This window comes from Cryptotermes secundus, unplaced genomic scaffold, assembly GCF_002891405.2.
Source record: "Cryptotermes secundus unplaced genomic scaffold, Csec_1.0 scaffold816, whole genome shotgun sequence".
NCBI classification, from domain to species: Eukaryota; Metazoa; Arthropoda; class Insecta; order Blattodea; family Kalotermitidae; genus Cryptotermes; species Cryptotermes secundus.
In genome coordinates this window covers 2,114,291-2,129,994 of record NW_019724601.1, presented here as the reverse complement: position 1 = coordinate 2,129,994, position 15,704 = coordinate 2,114,291, and the positions used below count along the sequence as shown (strand labels likewise).

At 44.5% G+C, this 15,704-nt stretch overlaps 1 protein-coding gene across 2 annotated transcripts in view; it reads left to right on the top strand.

Annotated features, from left to right (window-relative positions):
• LOC111862506 (dipeptidase 1) overlaps positions 1 to 15,704 on the top strand; it is a 214,131-nt gene that overhangs the window by 129,303 nt on the left and 69,124 nt on the right. For both annotated transcript variants that reach the window (XM_023847979.2, XM_023847978.2), the window contains one exon: positions 6,871 to 7,043. In XM_023847979.2, the coding sequence (XP_023703747.1) occupies positions 6,871 to 7,043 (173 nt within the window). The remainder of the gene's footprint in view (positions 1 to 6,870; positions 7,044 to 15,704) is intronic.

Sequence of the window (15,704 nt, the reverse complement as noted above, 5' to 3'; positions counted from 1 at the left end):
TCCGCAGTTTCCGGACACACCCTGGGGCCAAACCCGCCTTCGGGGGCTGTTTCTCAGGGAGCATGACGCTGGCCACTCATCTCCACGTAGTGCACTCAAAAATAGTGGAGCTGTACCTCCACTCCCCCACAGGTCTTCATGGTATAGTGTTTAATTAATTAAATACAGGGACAACGTTAGTTTATGAATTATACCGTCTTTTGGGTTATAATTCTGTGTAATTCTGAGAGATTCCGAAGAACATATTGCCTCCATCTTCAGGGTGGAAGAGTAAGCCAAGCAGGAAACCGGCGTCCCGTTGTCTACATACCCATATAGACATACATGTCTAAACCTCAAATCCAGCTTCACTTTGTCTTAATTGAGCGGTGTATCGTCTGGTGCCATACAATAGCGTACCGTTGCGGCCTCGCTCAAGTAACGGTTACTCATGAAGCCTGAAACCTTATTGCCACGTGACTGAGTGACTACAGATGGGGTTTGGATTAGCAATCGGATTTACTGAACACTTACAGATCGTAACTACAAGTAACTATTGCGCTATCGCTAATTCACACACTCAACAGTTCACTACAGCACGTACTGAGTCTTCTCAGTTTGCTGTATCTTCACCGGTTGTCGCCTGATAACGGCTTCCAATGCCGTAGCTTACTCGGCTTCCGTGTTCACGACTTTACTGACCGGCAGCTCTCTCACAAAACTTATACTTCTCCTGCTCTCTTCGGCACGGACAGCACAGAAAACACATCTCCGAACAGTTCTTCTATTGTTGCATGACGTTGCTACCGCAGTGACCGCATATAGAACTCCATTGTTTCATGTTACCAATCTGTTGCGGCAATTACCTAACAACGGCTGTTGTATAGCTTTGTTTCGCGGTCTTTGCCTAGCAATGAGTCTACAGGCTGCAATAGTAATTCAGCCCCTTTCAAGATTCCATACATCATGAGGTTATGTAGACAAATACTATGATATCATCACCTGAAATAAAGAATTTAATCAGGGTTGAATGTTATGCATGAATTGTTTCACTTCATAATCATTTCCAGAGAATGAGGGATTGTAGAATATTCTGAAATTGGTTGTGCGGGTTTGGGGGTGCTTGCGCAACCGTAGCGCTGAAGCAGCGGTTGTGATCCTCTAATTAGACAGAGATACTTTGTATGTAGCGTGGAGCTCTTACCATTAACACGCAACAGAGGTGCTAACATTACAAATGAGCATGCGCTGTAGATGCGGTTTCCTTATCAGCTGCAAACATAATCATACATCAACTTGGTGCAGGGGTTAGAACACATGCTCTATTCTACTTTTCCACAGCGCTTCAAAGAGGCGCCCGGCTAGCTCTGTTGAAATAGTGACGGGATATGGCTGGACGGTCGTGGTTCGATTTCCAGCAGAAAAAAAAAATATTTATCTTCTCCACAACGTCCAGACCGTCTCTGGGAACCAACCAATCTTCTACCCAATGTGTCGGGGTTATAACGACCACAGCGCGAAGCTAAACATTAAGATCTTTGCAGTGTCGAATGGAGAATGCGTGGAGCTATACATATATTCCTATACGTATTTGCGTGGTAGCTCTGAATTAGGGACCGAGACAATTTTTACTTGTACCCTCTTTCGTCTAATCAGAAATTGAACTGAGCCGACTCTGTATATACTCATCTCTTCTCTCCTATGCCACACGAAGGTAAGGTATTATGTACAGAATCGTAATAATGGCGCTGGGTAACGTTCCCTGGGGATCGTGACGACGACCACTGCTTGGTTTAGCAGAGGGAGAGGTGGATTTAACCCCCCCCCCATAGCGGACAGAAAATATCACAAAATGTCGGCCTAGATTCTCTGTAAACCCCAACTTGGACACATATTTCCACGTAATACGGAGTTAGCCTCATTTTATGGCCCACTGGGGACTCAGTGCGCCTTCATCATATTTTTTCCTCTTTCATCAGTACTTTTCTATACGCTCCCTTTTTCCCATAGAAAACATTTTACAACAAACAATAGTGTGTAAATATCTTATACGTTTTATCTATAGTTACGTTATATTTACAATGTCTGTATGGCCGATGTTCAATTCCCAATGGGATTCTGGTATATTTATCTTTATTTTATCTGATGCAGGAATTAAGAATGAGTAAAGGCCGCGCCATAGCTCAAGCGGTTAGTCGCTGGCTTCCCACCGCGGCGGCCCGGGTTCGATCCCGTGTCTGGTCAAATGGAATTTGTGGTGGACAAAGTGGAACTGGGGCGGGTTTTCTCCGAGTACTTCAGTTTCCCCTGCCAATCTTCATTCCACAAAATTCTCCATCATCATAATCATCCGGGGAAGGTACAATAGGCCAATCAGTGGCCGCCGTGCCGAGTGGACCCAACTGGACCCCCCCCCCCTCACTAAGCGAATTAAAAAAAAAAGGAGTTTAGCGGACTTACCTGTGATCCTCATAAAGTAAAATGATTCAAATATTAAGACGACCACAAAACCTGCCCTGAAGATAGAGACAGCAGGTTCCTTCGAAAAATTTATAACGATTTACAGGCTACACATCGTCACATTCCAGAACACAACTTTAATGTTCACTGCCGTAAGAACCTGCAGTCTCACTGTTACATTCTGCGTGGATTTTACTGTACTTTTAGGGTTTATTTCGGGTCCCTTAAAAAGCCATTTTAAGTTTAAAGTGAGTTTACGGGTTAAAGTGTCCCTGAAAGTACTTCAACTTCCAAATCCTGCTCTCTCTTAATTCCCAATAAAGCCAACTTTCCGCATTAGAAACTGGAACTTAACAGACAACAGTGCAGTTTGGGAACTTTGTATTCGAGCAACCTCCTTCTGTTTCTGCATCACCAACGAACCAATCCTGGTTCCTGGAGAGATTTCAGTAAGGACGCCATAGCCGAACGTTGCTGTGCAGCCGTGAGCAGTTCCTAAACATCCTCAATACGATCCGGTTCATTCAGATGCTTCCAATGTTGCCAAAATACATACATACAGACATGTTTACTAATACTAAAAAAAATATATTTAAAATGTTCGAAAACTTTAGATGGGAGGATAATATTAAAATTAATTATTTGATAAATATTGTCACGTCAGTATCCACTGCTAGCCAACGACTCGATAAAAACATTACCGCGGAAGCGTACGCGCGCAACAATAGGGCGTCCATTGCTAGGCAACGGATTAGTAAACAAGCCTTCTTAACAATAGAGAGGTTGTATCTTCTACTTAATCCGTCGAGAAATTATAAGTAGGTGGTTTGTGTTCGTTAGTTGTCAAGAATTGGGTCAAGTTCTAGAAATGGCAGTCCAAGGTGATTGGAAAGAAGTGGGAAGAAAGGAATTAGGCTGTGCAAGGAATACTTCATGTGTGATTTGAAATTACAGTGAGACAGTTATAAATCCGTTGCCAGGATACAACTAGTGAGGACTGAGAACACTAGTGCGTGTGTAACACTGATCTGTAAAGTGTGCAGAATAGCGATAGCATAATGTCACCTATAGTCTGCGTTGAATGTACAAAGGTGTCAATAAATTCAATCATCCAATCCAAACCCCCGTCTTATAAGTCACGCGCTTACTCCTACACGTTACAGTATGTTGCCAGGGTAGGAACTGACTTCTGAGAACACGGTAACGAGCTTTTAGATTCCATTAAAGATTGGGAATCCTTTATATCACTCGAGCGGCCATCGGCTTTCAGTAAAGACCGTGTATCATGAAGTCACCTAGATACACTGTAACTTGGGCCGCGCCATAGCTCAAGCGGTAAGTCGCTGGCTTCCCTCGGCGGCGGCCCGGATTCGATCCCGGGTCTGGTCAAGTTGGATTTGTGGTGGACAAATTGGGGCTGGGGCAGGTTTTCTCGGAGTACTTCGGTTTCCCCTGCCAATCTTCATTCCACCAATTGCTCCACAATCACCCTCACCTATCATCTGGGGCTGGTACAATAGGCCAGAAGTGGCCGCAGTACAAGGGACTTAGTCCCACCCCACTAGCAATAAAAAAATTGTTACTTTCATCATCATCATTAACTGTGCAGCATTAATTAGAGTACTAGATTCTGGGATAGGATGAGATAGGCAGGGCATGTAGCACGAATGGGAGATAAGAAGAATGCATATAGGATATTGGTGGGAAAGCCAGAACGAAAGAGTCAGCTGTGAAGACCAAGACGTAGGTGGGTAGACAATATTAAAATGGATCTTAGAGAGATATGATGGGATGGTATGGATTGGATTGATCTGACTCAGGATTGGGATCATTGAAGGGCTCTTATGAACACGGTAATGAAACTTTGGGTTCCATGAAATGCGGCCGGGGCTTCAAACTGACCACTAACCTCCAGCTAGTGCCGAGATCAAGAAAATATGGATCTATACATCCACTCCTCCATACACCTTCATGGCGTAGTGCTTAATTAGTCAAGCACAGCAGTTTTACTTCCGTTTGTGACCTATTTAGATGTTCTCCCTTTACATTCTTACATAACGCCAAGTTCCCCTGCTTCTCTGCGTTTACCTGTGAGGGATGTGAGAGCCATAGAGTGAAACACGGCTTCCGGGCCAGATGTTATAGCACCAGACATCCTACGGGGTCCTCTGCCCTTATTACGGGCGACATGCGGCTAGTCCAGGTTCTCAGCATGCCAGCCCCTAGGAGCTAAAGAGGTAAACACGTTCCATCCATCTGATTTCCATGGGGACCCTAAGTTCTTGTGACCAAGTGTCTGTGTTTCTATTACATCCATCTGGGACCAATTTAAACCAAACTTGGCTCGTACATAAGCATGAATTACAGAAAGTGTGACGTAGCACACGAAAACAAATAGGAAGGGTAAACACAAGGTGTGCCACAATCATTGTTAAGTCATCAAATCTCTCTCTCTCAGTCATCATCGTCCTTTCTGTCATTATTAAGATTTCTGTGTAAAGTAAAAACAAGAACGGAAGAGGTTTCTCCGAAACGAAAATCGCTGCTGTCTCGGATGTGATTCCGAGTAGTCTGATAGGATATTAGCGACGTTTCGGTGGAAGCTGCTGTCACCATATTTAGAGTATAATTGTGTCTTAATGAAGGCAGAACATTTCTCCGATAAACACTGTGAACGTTCTGCAAAACTACACGGCGTCACATCACAGACGGCAGTAGTCTTCATATTCACAGCCGGGAGAATCACAAATCTACTTCAGCTATATATATATATCTTTCCTGTTGTTCCCACTTTGGGAGCTCATGGCATCCGCGAAACGCTTCGTTTCACTTCACTTTCTTAATCTCTGTATTTATGGCTCTACAGCCCTTTGCTGGTCCTTGGTCGCTTTTTCGCCTGTTGATCTTTTTACACGGTCGCTAGGACTCCTTGGACGGGGGATCAAGCCGTTGCAAGGCCGCGCCACCTACACACAGACACCCATGTCTTAAATGGGATTCGAACCCACGATCCCAGTATTTCAGCTAGCGAAGAACTGTTCATGACTTAGAACGCGCGGCCACTGTTATCAGCAAATTATTGTTCCCCTAGTCCATTTTGTGGTCTAAGGAATTGGATGCAGTTCTTATAAGTTTATGGATGTCACTGTTCGATTGCTTTAGGTTACTTTTATTGCTAGTGGGGTGGGACTAAGTCCCTTGTACTGCGGCCACTTTTGGACTGTTGTACCAGACCCAGATGATAGTTGAGGGTGATTGTGGAGCAGTTGGTGGAATGGAGATTGGCAGGGGAAACCGAAGTACTCGGAGAAAACCTGCCCCAGCGCCACTTGGTTCACCACAAATCCCACTTGACCAGACCCGGGATCGAACCCGGGCCGCAGCGGTGGAAAGCCAGCGACTAACCGCTTGAGCTATGGCCCGGCCTTGCTTTAGGTTACACATAATGTTGGAGCTGAGATTCCAAACATTATAGGTTCAGCTGTAATTTCAGTGTTCCATTGAAATAGATATCGCGACCTTGAGTTTATGTAAACTGAAGCAAATATGCACTTTCTGTCTTTCGTTTACACGAACACAGACATAGTGACATCGGCTACCTTAATGGACATTTCTCGTGGTTTTCTTCATTCCCTCCAGATACATGCCGGGAATAGACCACGACCCTTCCCTTCCAAATCCGTTTTAATCCATCATTCGTCTCTAATCCTACCATTCGACGTTATATAATGTGACATGTAGACCCATTGCCAAATAACAGTTTTGTAAACAGGCGACAGTATAACAGCTGTTGCTAAGGAACAGCTCTGTGGACACGTTGTTTCCCCAGCAACTAGAGAACACGCAATAATGGAAGTCTTAAGTCTGGGGCAGTAAAATATGGTCGCGAGCCCCAAGGGACTCGGACCGGAGAAAGCTGGTAACTGAGGTTGGTGACAGTTCGGGAACCCAGAGGAAGGGGAACGTCTGCTGTTGGAAGCCGCTTCCAAGCAACGGCTAGTAAAGCCTGAGAAGATTTTATGTGTGCTGTAGTTATAGTAATATTTGGAGTGTGTAACTCAGTATGATTATCGTAGTTATATATAGTTACGAGTTCTTTAAGAGCCAAATAAATACGATTATCAAACCCCTAATGGAAGCCGCTACAAAGCAACGGCTAATAAAGCCTAAGAAGATTTTATGTGTGCTGTGTTTATAGTGATATTTGGAGTTTATAACTCGGTATGATTATATAGTTACGTGTTGTTTAAGAGCTCAATAAATCCGATATCATCACATGTCACAGGACTATAGTTTAGCTACTGGCAATGACGTAAAGTGACCCCCACGCCGGGCACATAAAGAGACAACTGATGTTACAGAATGATATTTTGATAGACTGGCTATGGGGACAGGAATTAAATAACAATTTGTTACTGTCTGTGTCACCAGATGGCAGGTCGTTGTGCGGAGAGCCATCTGCAAGTGGCGCTTCTCGTCTTGACGCTTCTGACACGTGAGACAGGTCGCATGACAGCAGGCTTCCGGGTCGAGAGCGTCACTTCCGGTAGAGAGCGCCTGGAAGTGGCTAGGCAGATCCTGACTGAAGTGCCACTTATTGACGGGTGAGTTTGATCGATTGGCTGATTGAAGCCTCATTGCATTAACTACTGGAATGACTGCAAATGTTACAAGACGGCCATTTGAATGCTTCCAGTTCATTCAGTTACTTATTTCCAGAGACGTCCGTGCTGTAATTGTACTTTTATGGACTGTAAGGTAAGGTAAAATTGTCCCTGTGTTTAACTAATTAAGCACTACGCCGTGATGGTGTATGGGGGAGTGAATGTATAGATCCACATTTTCTTGACTAGTTAGTGTGTAGTCAGCTTCACGCGCCGGCCGCTTTTCGCCGGGAAAACAGCCCCCGGTATATGTTAGGTAGGAGGTTGGGTGGGGCCCAGAGCCGGTCTGGACGACGTGGAGAAGAGAAAATACTTAACTCCACGGGGACTGGGACTCCTACCCCTCGGTCGTTCAGCCCGTAGCCAATCGCTACACCGACTGCGCTATCCCGGCTCCTTGAATGCTTCTAGTTTTTTATTCGCTTAGTCGGGGGTGGAGTCAAACTGGGTCCACTCGGCACGTCGGCCACTGGTTGGCCTGTAGTAGCCTGCCCCGGGTGATTATGATGATGGAGCAATTGGTGGAATGAAGATTGGCAGGGGAAACCGAATTACTCGGAGACAACCTGCCCCAGCGCCACTTTGTCCACCACAAATCCCACTTTATCAGACCCGGGCTGGAACCCGGGCCGCCGCGGTGGGAAGCCAGCGACTAACCGCTTCAGCTGTGGTGCGGCCTCGTTTCTAGTTCCATCAGTCAATTACTTCCTACCGACATCCGTGCTGTAAATATTTTTATGGACTTCAATGGTAAAAGGTAATCCCTCTTCTTAACTAATGCAAAACAATGAGATGCTGTCCTCCCAGACTGTAAGGTAAAGGTCAAGTTATTGCTGGACTTAATTAAGTAAGCATCAGACCATGAAGACGTCCGGAGTGGAGGAACAGCACCAATTCCCTTGACCGCGGCACTAGATGGAGGTGAGTGGTCTGCTTCAGAACCCGGCCTTCTTACCCCCGCGTAAAGAACCTCTGGTACCCATTGGATAAGAGGCTGGGTGGATCCCAGGGACGGTCTAGACGCCAGGGAAAAACACCCCTGCTGAGAACCGAACCACAGCCCTCCAGCCTCTAACCCGTCACTATCCCGGCTTGTGTACAGAATACGACACTGCCTAGTCATTTCGATGGCCGATCACCATGGCTTCGGGATATAAGGCATGAACTGTCTTCGCTCGCTCGAACACTGGGATCGTGGGTTCGAATCCCACTCAAGGTATGGGTTTATGTCTGTTTTTATTTTGTGTTTCTGTGACTCTCGGCCTTGCGACGGGCTGATAACCCCTCCAAGGAGCCCTAACGTCTGTCTAAGATTAAGAAACTGAAACGAAATAAAACGCCTAACGCATGCAACAGGGGAGAGACAGAGGGATTGAATCATTTCGATGAAACCACTCGGAGGAAATGCAACTACCGAAATTATATCCAATTAATTTCAAAGTTATTAATTATATGTAACATATTTATCGTGATTTTTCGAGTCGACATTGTTAACATAAGATTAGCAGCTAAGCGTATAATAAGCCTAGGTAAGGTAAAAAAGGGTGAAGCTATTCCTGTAACAGGCCATGGAGGCCCATAGGGTTGTGAGACGTCGTGGTTCCCACATTTTCTCTACACAACCGGCTAACAGTTGGCAATGAGGTCAGCCTTACGCGCCGGCCACCCTTTACCGTCAGGTAGATTCCTGGTACTCATTTCTGTTAGAGACTATAAATATTGTCATGTGTAAGGGGGTACGCGTGACGAAAATATCGGGTTCCAGATCGGATGATTGTATTTTTTTAGCACTTCGGTTACAAGTTCCCTTAATCACGATTACTACAGCACTATCGCTGATGTACACAATTTCCTGTACACCGTTGCACACACACTGGGGTTCTCAGTTTCCACGAGTCGTCTCCTAGCAACGGATCTCAACAGAGGAACTAGCACTTCAAATCGCTGTGAAATCTTCTTGGCATTTCTTGTTCAATCACCTTGGAACCTCGGAATTCAACTAAACTCCGTCTACTGCTACTGCTACTGTCCTGCCGAACTCCTCTTATAATCACTTTGCACGGACCATGCACAAAATACACGTCACGTGATCGCTATCCAGCCAGTCCATTGGCGCGCTCACTCCTGACTAGCAATGATCTCGTCGTGGAACTACAGAAAAAACGTCACGTGTCCGGTACTCACTGTTGTGTGGCGTCACCGCGAACAGAAAGCACTGCCCCAGTATTGTTAGTCCAGTGTGTGTTGCGGGCGTTGCCTAGCAATGGATTTACATGGCAAAATATATTTACATACTACTGAAAATTTAATGTCAGCACTAACATACGCATACTAACTGAGTGATTCACATAAATGCTCCCATTTTGCATACCCAAGTTATGCTTTCCTAAACGAATTTAGTAGCAGAAAAATATACGCCCTCGACTCTCTGTTTGGAAACGTGCATACGTTTGAACGTTGTATCTCGGTTCTCTGGGCCAATTAACTAATGCACAGGACGGCCCGCATGTACATCAGAGTTGTCTGATCTCATCCTCAGTTACACTGTGTTTCTTTTTATTTAACTGTCATGTTCGCAGAAATAACTAAAAATTCGCCATGTGAATACACTATATGTTGTACACGTACACAGGGAACGTCATATGTTCTGTTTGCAACCCTCCTCACTGACAGCCGACACGGTGTGATTCTACTGAACGAGAGGGGGGGGGGCTACAAATCTGTCATCGTAAAATCTAGCGTGTCGTGAGTCTTGGAGTTTGCCAGCTCTTGTTAGGAGAGCAATAAATCTTGGGTTTCATAAATTGCGTGGAATAATTGTGTCAGCTGAGCCCTCGAATTTTGTTACACCTCTCCAAAAATTTTAAACACTCACGACGGTAAATATATGACGTCGTTCTTCTATTATTCCGTGTTTATTCGTTGCCGCAGGAACGTATTTACCGTGCCGTAACCTAGCAACGTTCAAGGGGATACACAGACACACAGACAATAAGATGATCTTATAAGCCTCATTTTATTGTTTAGAAACAAGAGAAGAGGCTAAAACAATTTTTATATACGAGGTGTGTTGTAAAAGTACTACAAGCGAATTAAAAAACTGCACGAATATATTTTCTGGACGTTGTATTTTTACTTCACAATTAATCTTCGTATGATAAACATTTTTCGCAAGTAAAGCTTCACCGAAGTTTCTTATTCTCGATAACAAACGAATCTTCATTCCACCGGAATTTATCTCTCTCTCTCTCTCTATGTGTCTATAGCCCTTTCGACCTTAGCCGCTTTTTCAGTTTCTTAATCCTATACACAGTCGGTACGATTCCTCGGAAGGGGGATCAGCCCGTCGGAAGGCCGCTTCCTACACACAGAACAACACAAACACGGAAGAAACGCACACAGACATCCATGCCTCGAGTGGGATTCGAACCCACTACTCCAATGTTCGAGCGGGCGAAGACGGTTCTAGCGTCAGCTGAATTTAAGGTCTACGTATATATATGACTGCACATAATGTTTTCTCTCTGTGCTTAATTCTGTAAGCACCATGACATGGAGGCGTAAGTGGGGAGTGGAGATATAGTTTCACGCCCCTGCCGCTTTACCCACTGGAGACAGGAGGCTTGATGAGCCTCAGAGTCGGTCTGGACGCTATGGAGTAAATAGAAATCTCTTACCCCGGCCTTCCAGCGCGTAGCCTGTCGCTACACCGACTGAGCTGTCCCGACTCTCACGGATATGATTAACCAATATTATTTTACGTTATAGCATAAATACTTAAGAACGTTTGAGCTCACTGCAACATATACTCGAGGATCAATTTTATCCTGCTTTTATCTCGTCTGCTGAACACTCCTTCTGAGATTACACTGTGTACGTTTCCTGTGTTATTCTTGTTTACATGAACAAGAGTGATAAAACGTGCGCAGTTCACGGTATTCATTCCGACATTACGGTCGCCTGACATGTGACATGTCAACGCATTGCCAGGCAACGGCTCGATGAACACCCCGTAATACACGCACGCAACAATAGAACAACGGGATTATACAACCCGTTTCTAGGCAATGACTTGGTAAACACATTTCCGCGTAGGCGGTCACGTCACACAACAGTGAATAGCGACCACATGACGTGTTTTCTGTAGGTCCGCGCCGAAGGTTTATAGGTGACAACGACTGTTGTTTGCGGCAGTCGTAAACTGGGGGAGTGAGTAATAGAAAGTTTTTTAAGATGAATTCCTAGGTTTCAGAATGACTGAAGGCGAAGAGACGAGGACTTAATGGCGATTTCAAGTGATAGTTTCTGTGTTGAGATCCATACCAGGAGACGAGTATTGCGTGTGTAAGAGTGAATTATAATTTATAAATTAGCGATAGCGCTCTAGTGACTGTAATTAAGAGATATTGTAACCGAAGTGCCAATAAATCCAATCATCCGAACTAAAACCCGTTATTTTCGTCACGCGTACCCCCATACACGTGAAAATATGTACCAGTTCTGCGGAGAAGAATGCCGCGTGTCTCTTCGCTTTTACCCTAAAACTGGAGGCGGTATGTCCCTGCGAAACGCTGGTAACGACATACCAAATTACACTACGTCATAACCCACAAATCCACAACAATAATCATCCCCATACAAATCTAAAATATTGTGAATGAAGAAATGACTGAGCAGCCGGAGTGTACCAACAGGATGAAAACTGAGCAGCCGGAGTGTACCAACAGGATGAAAACTGAGCAGCCGGAGTGTACCAACAGGATGAAAACTGAGCAGCCGGAGTGTACCAACAGGATGAAAACTGAGCAGCCGGAGTGTACCAACAGGATGAAAACTGAGCAGCCGGAGTGTACCAACAGGATGAAAACTGAGCAGCCGGAGTGTACCAACAGGATGAAAACTGAGCAGCCGGAGTGTACCAACAGGATGAAAACTGAGCAGCCGGAGTGTACCAACAGGATGAAAACTGAGCAGCCGGAGTGTACCAACAGGATGAAAACTGAGCAGCCGGAGTGTACCAACAGGATGAAAACTGAGCAGCCGGAGTGTACCAACAGGATGAAAACTGAGCAGCCGGAGTGTACCAACAGGATGAAAACTGAGCAGCCGGAGTGTACCAACAGGATGGAAACCGCGAAGATGACGAGTGATGATAATAGTAATTGACAATTTGTGATTAATGACTACTTAGGATCACTGGTGGTGATGATGACTGATAATTATTGATTTATTATTATGATTGGCGATGATTATTGATCTAACTCCATGGAGCTGAGCCCTTCGTCAGAAGCCGCCAGTTGTGCAGCCACTCAAGAACTTCCGAGCATTTTATGGAACCAGAAGGTTCATTGCCGTGTTCACAAGAGCCCTCCAATGGTCCTTAACCTGAACCACATCAGTCCAATCCATACCATACCATTCTATTTCTCTGAGATCCATTTTAATATTATTCTCTTACCTATGTCTAGGACTTCCTAGTGGTCTATATCCTTCTGGCTTTCCCATCAAAATTCTGTATGCATTCCTTTTCTCCCAATGCGTGCTACATGACAGTGACGATAAATCGCTAGGGATATATTGCCGTGAGCAAATCAAATCGAATCTTTGTTCTGAAACACTTTTTCTCCCGTTGCGTCCTTTTAAATTATCCGTCTGCCGGCCTCACAGAAAATAAAATCCTCAGGTCAGAATATGTTTCACTTGCAATTTATAAACCATAAAATGTTTCTCTCGAAATTTTTTCCCTCTCTCCATTTCAGGAAACTTAATGCAAAGTCCCAGAAGTGTGGATAACTCCACTTTTTCCTTGACACTCTACCGTTGTAACGCGGTTAATTTTCGAGGCCTGTATGGAGGGCAAACATGTGGATATGAGGAAGTTTGTCAGTTGCACCACTGCGTCATGACTTGTTCCACACCGAGCACTCCTCTCCAGGAGTTGTACACTAATTCCATTCGTGCAAGTACAAAGTTTGTTGTCCGAAGTATTTTATATCGAACATTTTAAACATCACAACCGGAATTTTCGCTTTCCGTATGGCTTTTTTTTTATCCTGGTACAAATTATGTCAGAGTACAATGACGTAGTTTGTTTTTGACTCTTTCCTTGAGGAAACTCTAAATACGGGCCATGAATCTGTACCTCGATCCCATTTGCATGGTAATTCCATTCCTGCAAAACATCGCGTAACTGCAACTTGTACTCCAGACAACTCTCTTACACACACAATCCTGCTAACAAGAATTTCTGGGGAAAACGCATTACGCCTATTTTATTTAACCTCTTAAAACTCAATGGTTACAATATGTACCACCTGTGGCAAAACTGAAAACGAAAGTAGTGAATTTTTCTCACGGTATGTGTTTATGTGTTATATATTGTCACGCTCTAGGGTTGTTTCCATGTGACTTATAAGGCGGGTTTTGATTCTGATTGTATTTATTGATAACTTATACACACTCCACTCGGGACTACAGGCAATACAGCGTTATCGCTCATTTATACACATTACAGTTCAGCTTTACTCACACACACACACACACACGCTAGGATTCTCACTCTCCACTAGTCGTATCCTGGCAACGGATTTATAAAAATATCACTATCACTTCACATCACACATGAAGTCTTCTTTTCGTGGCTTAATACCTTTCTTGCCACTATTCTGCAGCTGCCAACTCAATTCAATTCCTCTGCTCCTAAGCTCATGTCCTGGCAGGCTGGCGTCTCGAAACTTGACTCTGTTCTTCTCAACTGACCTCTTCGTTATAACTACTTTACATGGACTACGCATAAGACACAGCCTCTCTATTGTCGGGAAGGCGTGTTTACAACGCCGTTGCATAGCAATGGATGTTAGTCGATTGTTGCTTGCGTATTTGTTGCCTCGGGAATATGTTTACCGAGTCGTTGCCTAGCAGTGAACGTCTATTCTGATTTCGCTATTCCGGCTTTCGAACCACAAATTGACAGCTTCGAGGAACGTTCTGCCTATATCTTCAGGGCAGAAGAATAAGCAAAATGTAGAGAAAATGGGACGGACAAAGGCAAAGAAAGAGCCAGGATCCTGGGCGGACCAAGAAGAATAAGGTAGAAGATGAAAGAATCTGACCCCATTAAAAAGATGGCGCCTCAGCGTGAGACATAAGGGCTCTGAGTGAACCAATATGTAGTACTGCGAAATCGGAGGAACAGAGCGGGGAAACGGGATCCCTAACGAGCCTATTTCTGGGGCAGACCGAATGAAAGAAATGGCGCAGAGCTTGAAGAGGGCATGGTAAGGGAAAAATGTAAGAAAATATTAAGGAGAAGAGGAATGTCAGGATCGACCACATAGAAGTGGAGTAGGATGACGGGAAATGAGAAATAAAGAGAAAGATGAGAGAATATAGGGCCCTTAAAAAGTCATCTATATTCTTCAACTGTTCTCCTTCTCCTATTGGTTCGCTGAGAGCCTCGAATCCCCTACTACCTTTCAATATATCCACACTATCAGCTTATTCTTATCCCCTGAAGATGGAAGTGGCATTTTTGTCTACAACGTCTGCAAATACTTGTATTGTTACATGACGCCTAAAACCCGGAATAGTGCGATAGATGTTCATTGCTAGGCATAGACTCGGTAAACAAGTTGCCGCTGCAACGATTATGCAAGCAGCAATGAAGAGATTGTTAGGAAACGGTGTTTTCTGTTGGGTCCGCCTTGAGGATATATAACGAGGACCCCAGGCCAGCTGAATTAATTGAGTCAGTGGAGAAGTGGCAGTCGAGAGTTGAGCTCTGCGAAGATGATTGAGAGGGATCTTGAGATTGCAGCTGGAGGAATGAGAGAGAGAGTTGAGCTTTGCGAAGAGGATTGAAAGGGTTCTTGAGATGGCAGCTGGAGGATTGAGAGAGAGTTGAGCTCTGCGAAGATGATTGAGAGGGTTCTTGAGATGGCAGCTGGAGGATTGAGAGAGTTGAGTTCTGTACAGGTGGCTGTGAAGACTACGAGGCAGGTGTGAAGTATCCGCCAGTCTGGAAGTTAGTCAGTTGAAAGTCAACGGTGGAAAGATTTTACGTGTGTTGTAGTTACAGTGAAACTGTTATAAATCCGTTGCCAGGATACGACTAGTAAAGATCGACAAGACACCCTGTCCTAGTTATTTGTAAATTGTGGAGATTAGCGACAGCGCTGTAATTACTTGTAGTGCCGTATGATATGTATAAGTGGTCAGTGAACCCAATATCCAATCTATACCCCGTACATAGTCACACAAACCTAACACATTACAATATTAAACACACTACACTGGATCACAACCCAGAATTCCAAGACTCGCCTACTTTCCTTTCACTACATACTCGTATTATATGATACGACACGGACCGCATAGAAAACACCGCATCCAGTAGTTCTTCTGTCGTTGCGTGAGTATTCGTTGTATCGAGAACTTGTTTACAGAGCCGTTACCTAGCAACGATAAGGGTGGACACACAAACAGCAAGATGATTTCATAAGCTTTTCTTTTTTCAACGTAAGGGAAGTTGGCTAAAAATGTTCTCTTTGTGTTATTTGTACTAATTACATAAAATGTACATTCAGAGAGAACTTCATTCTG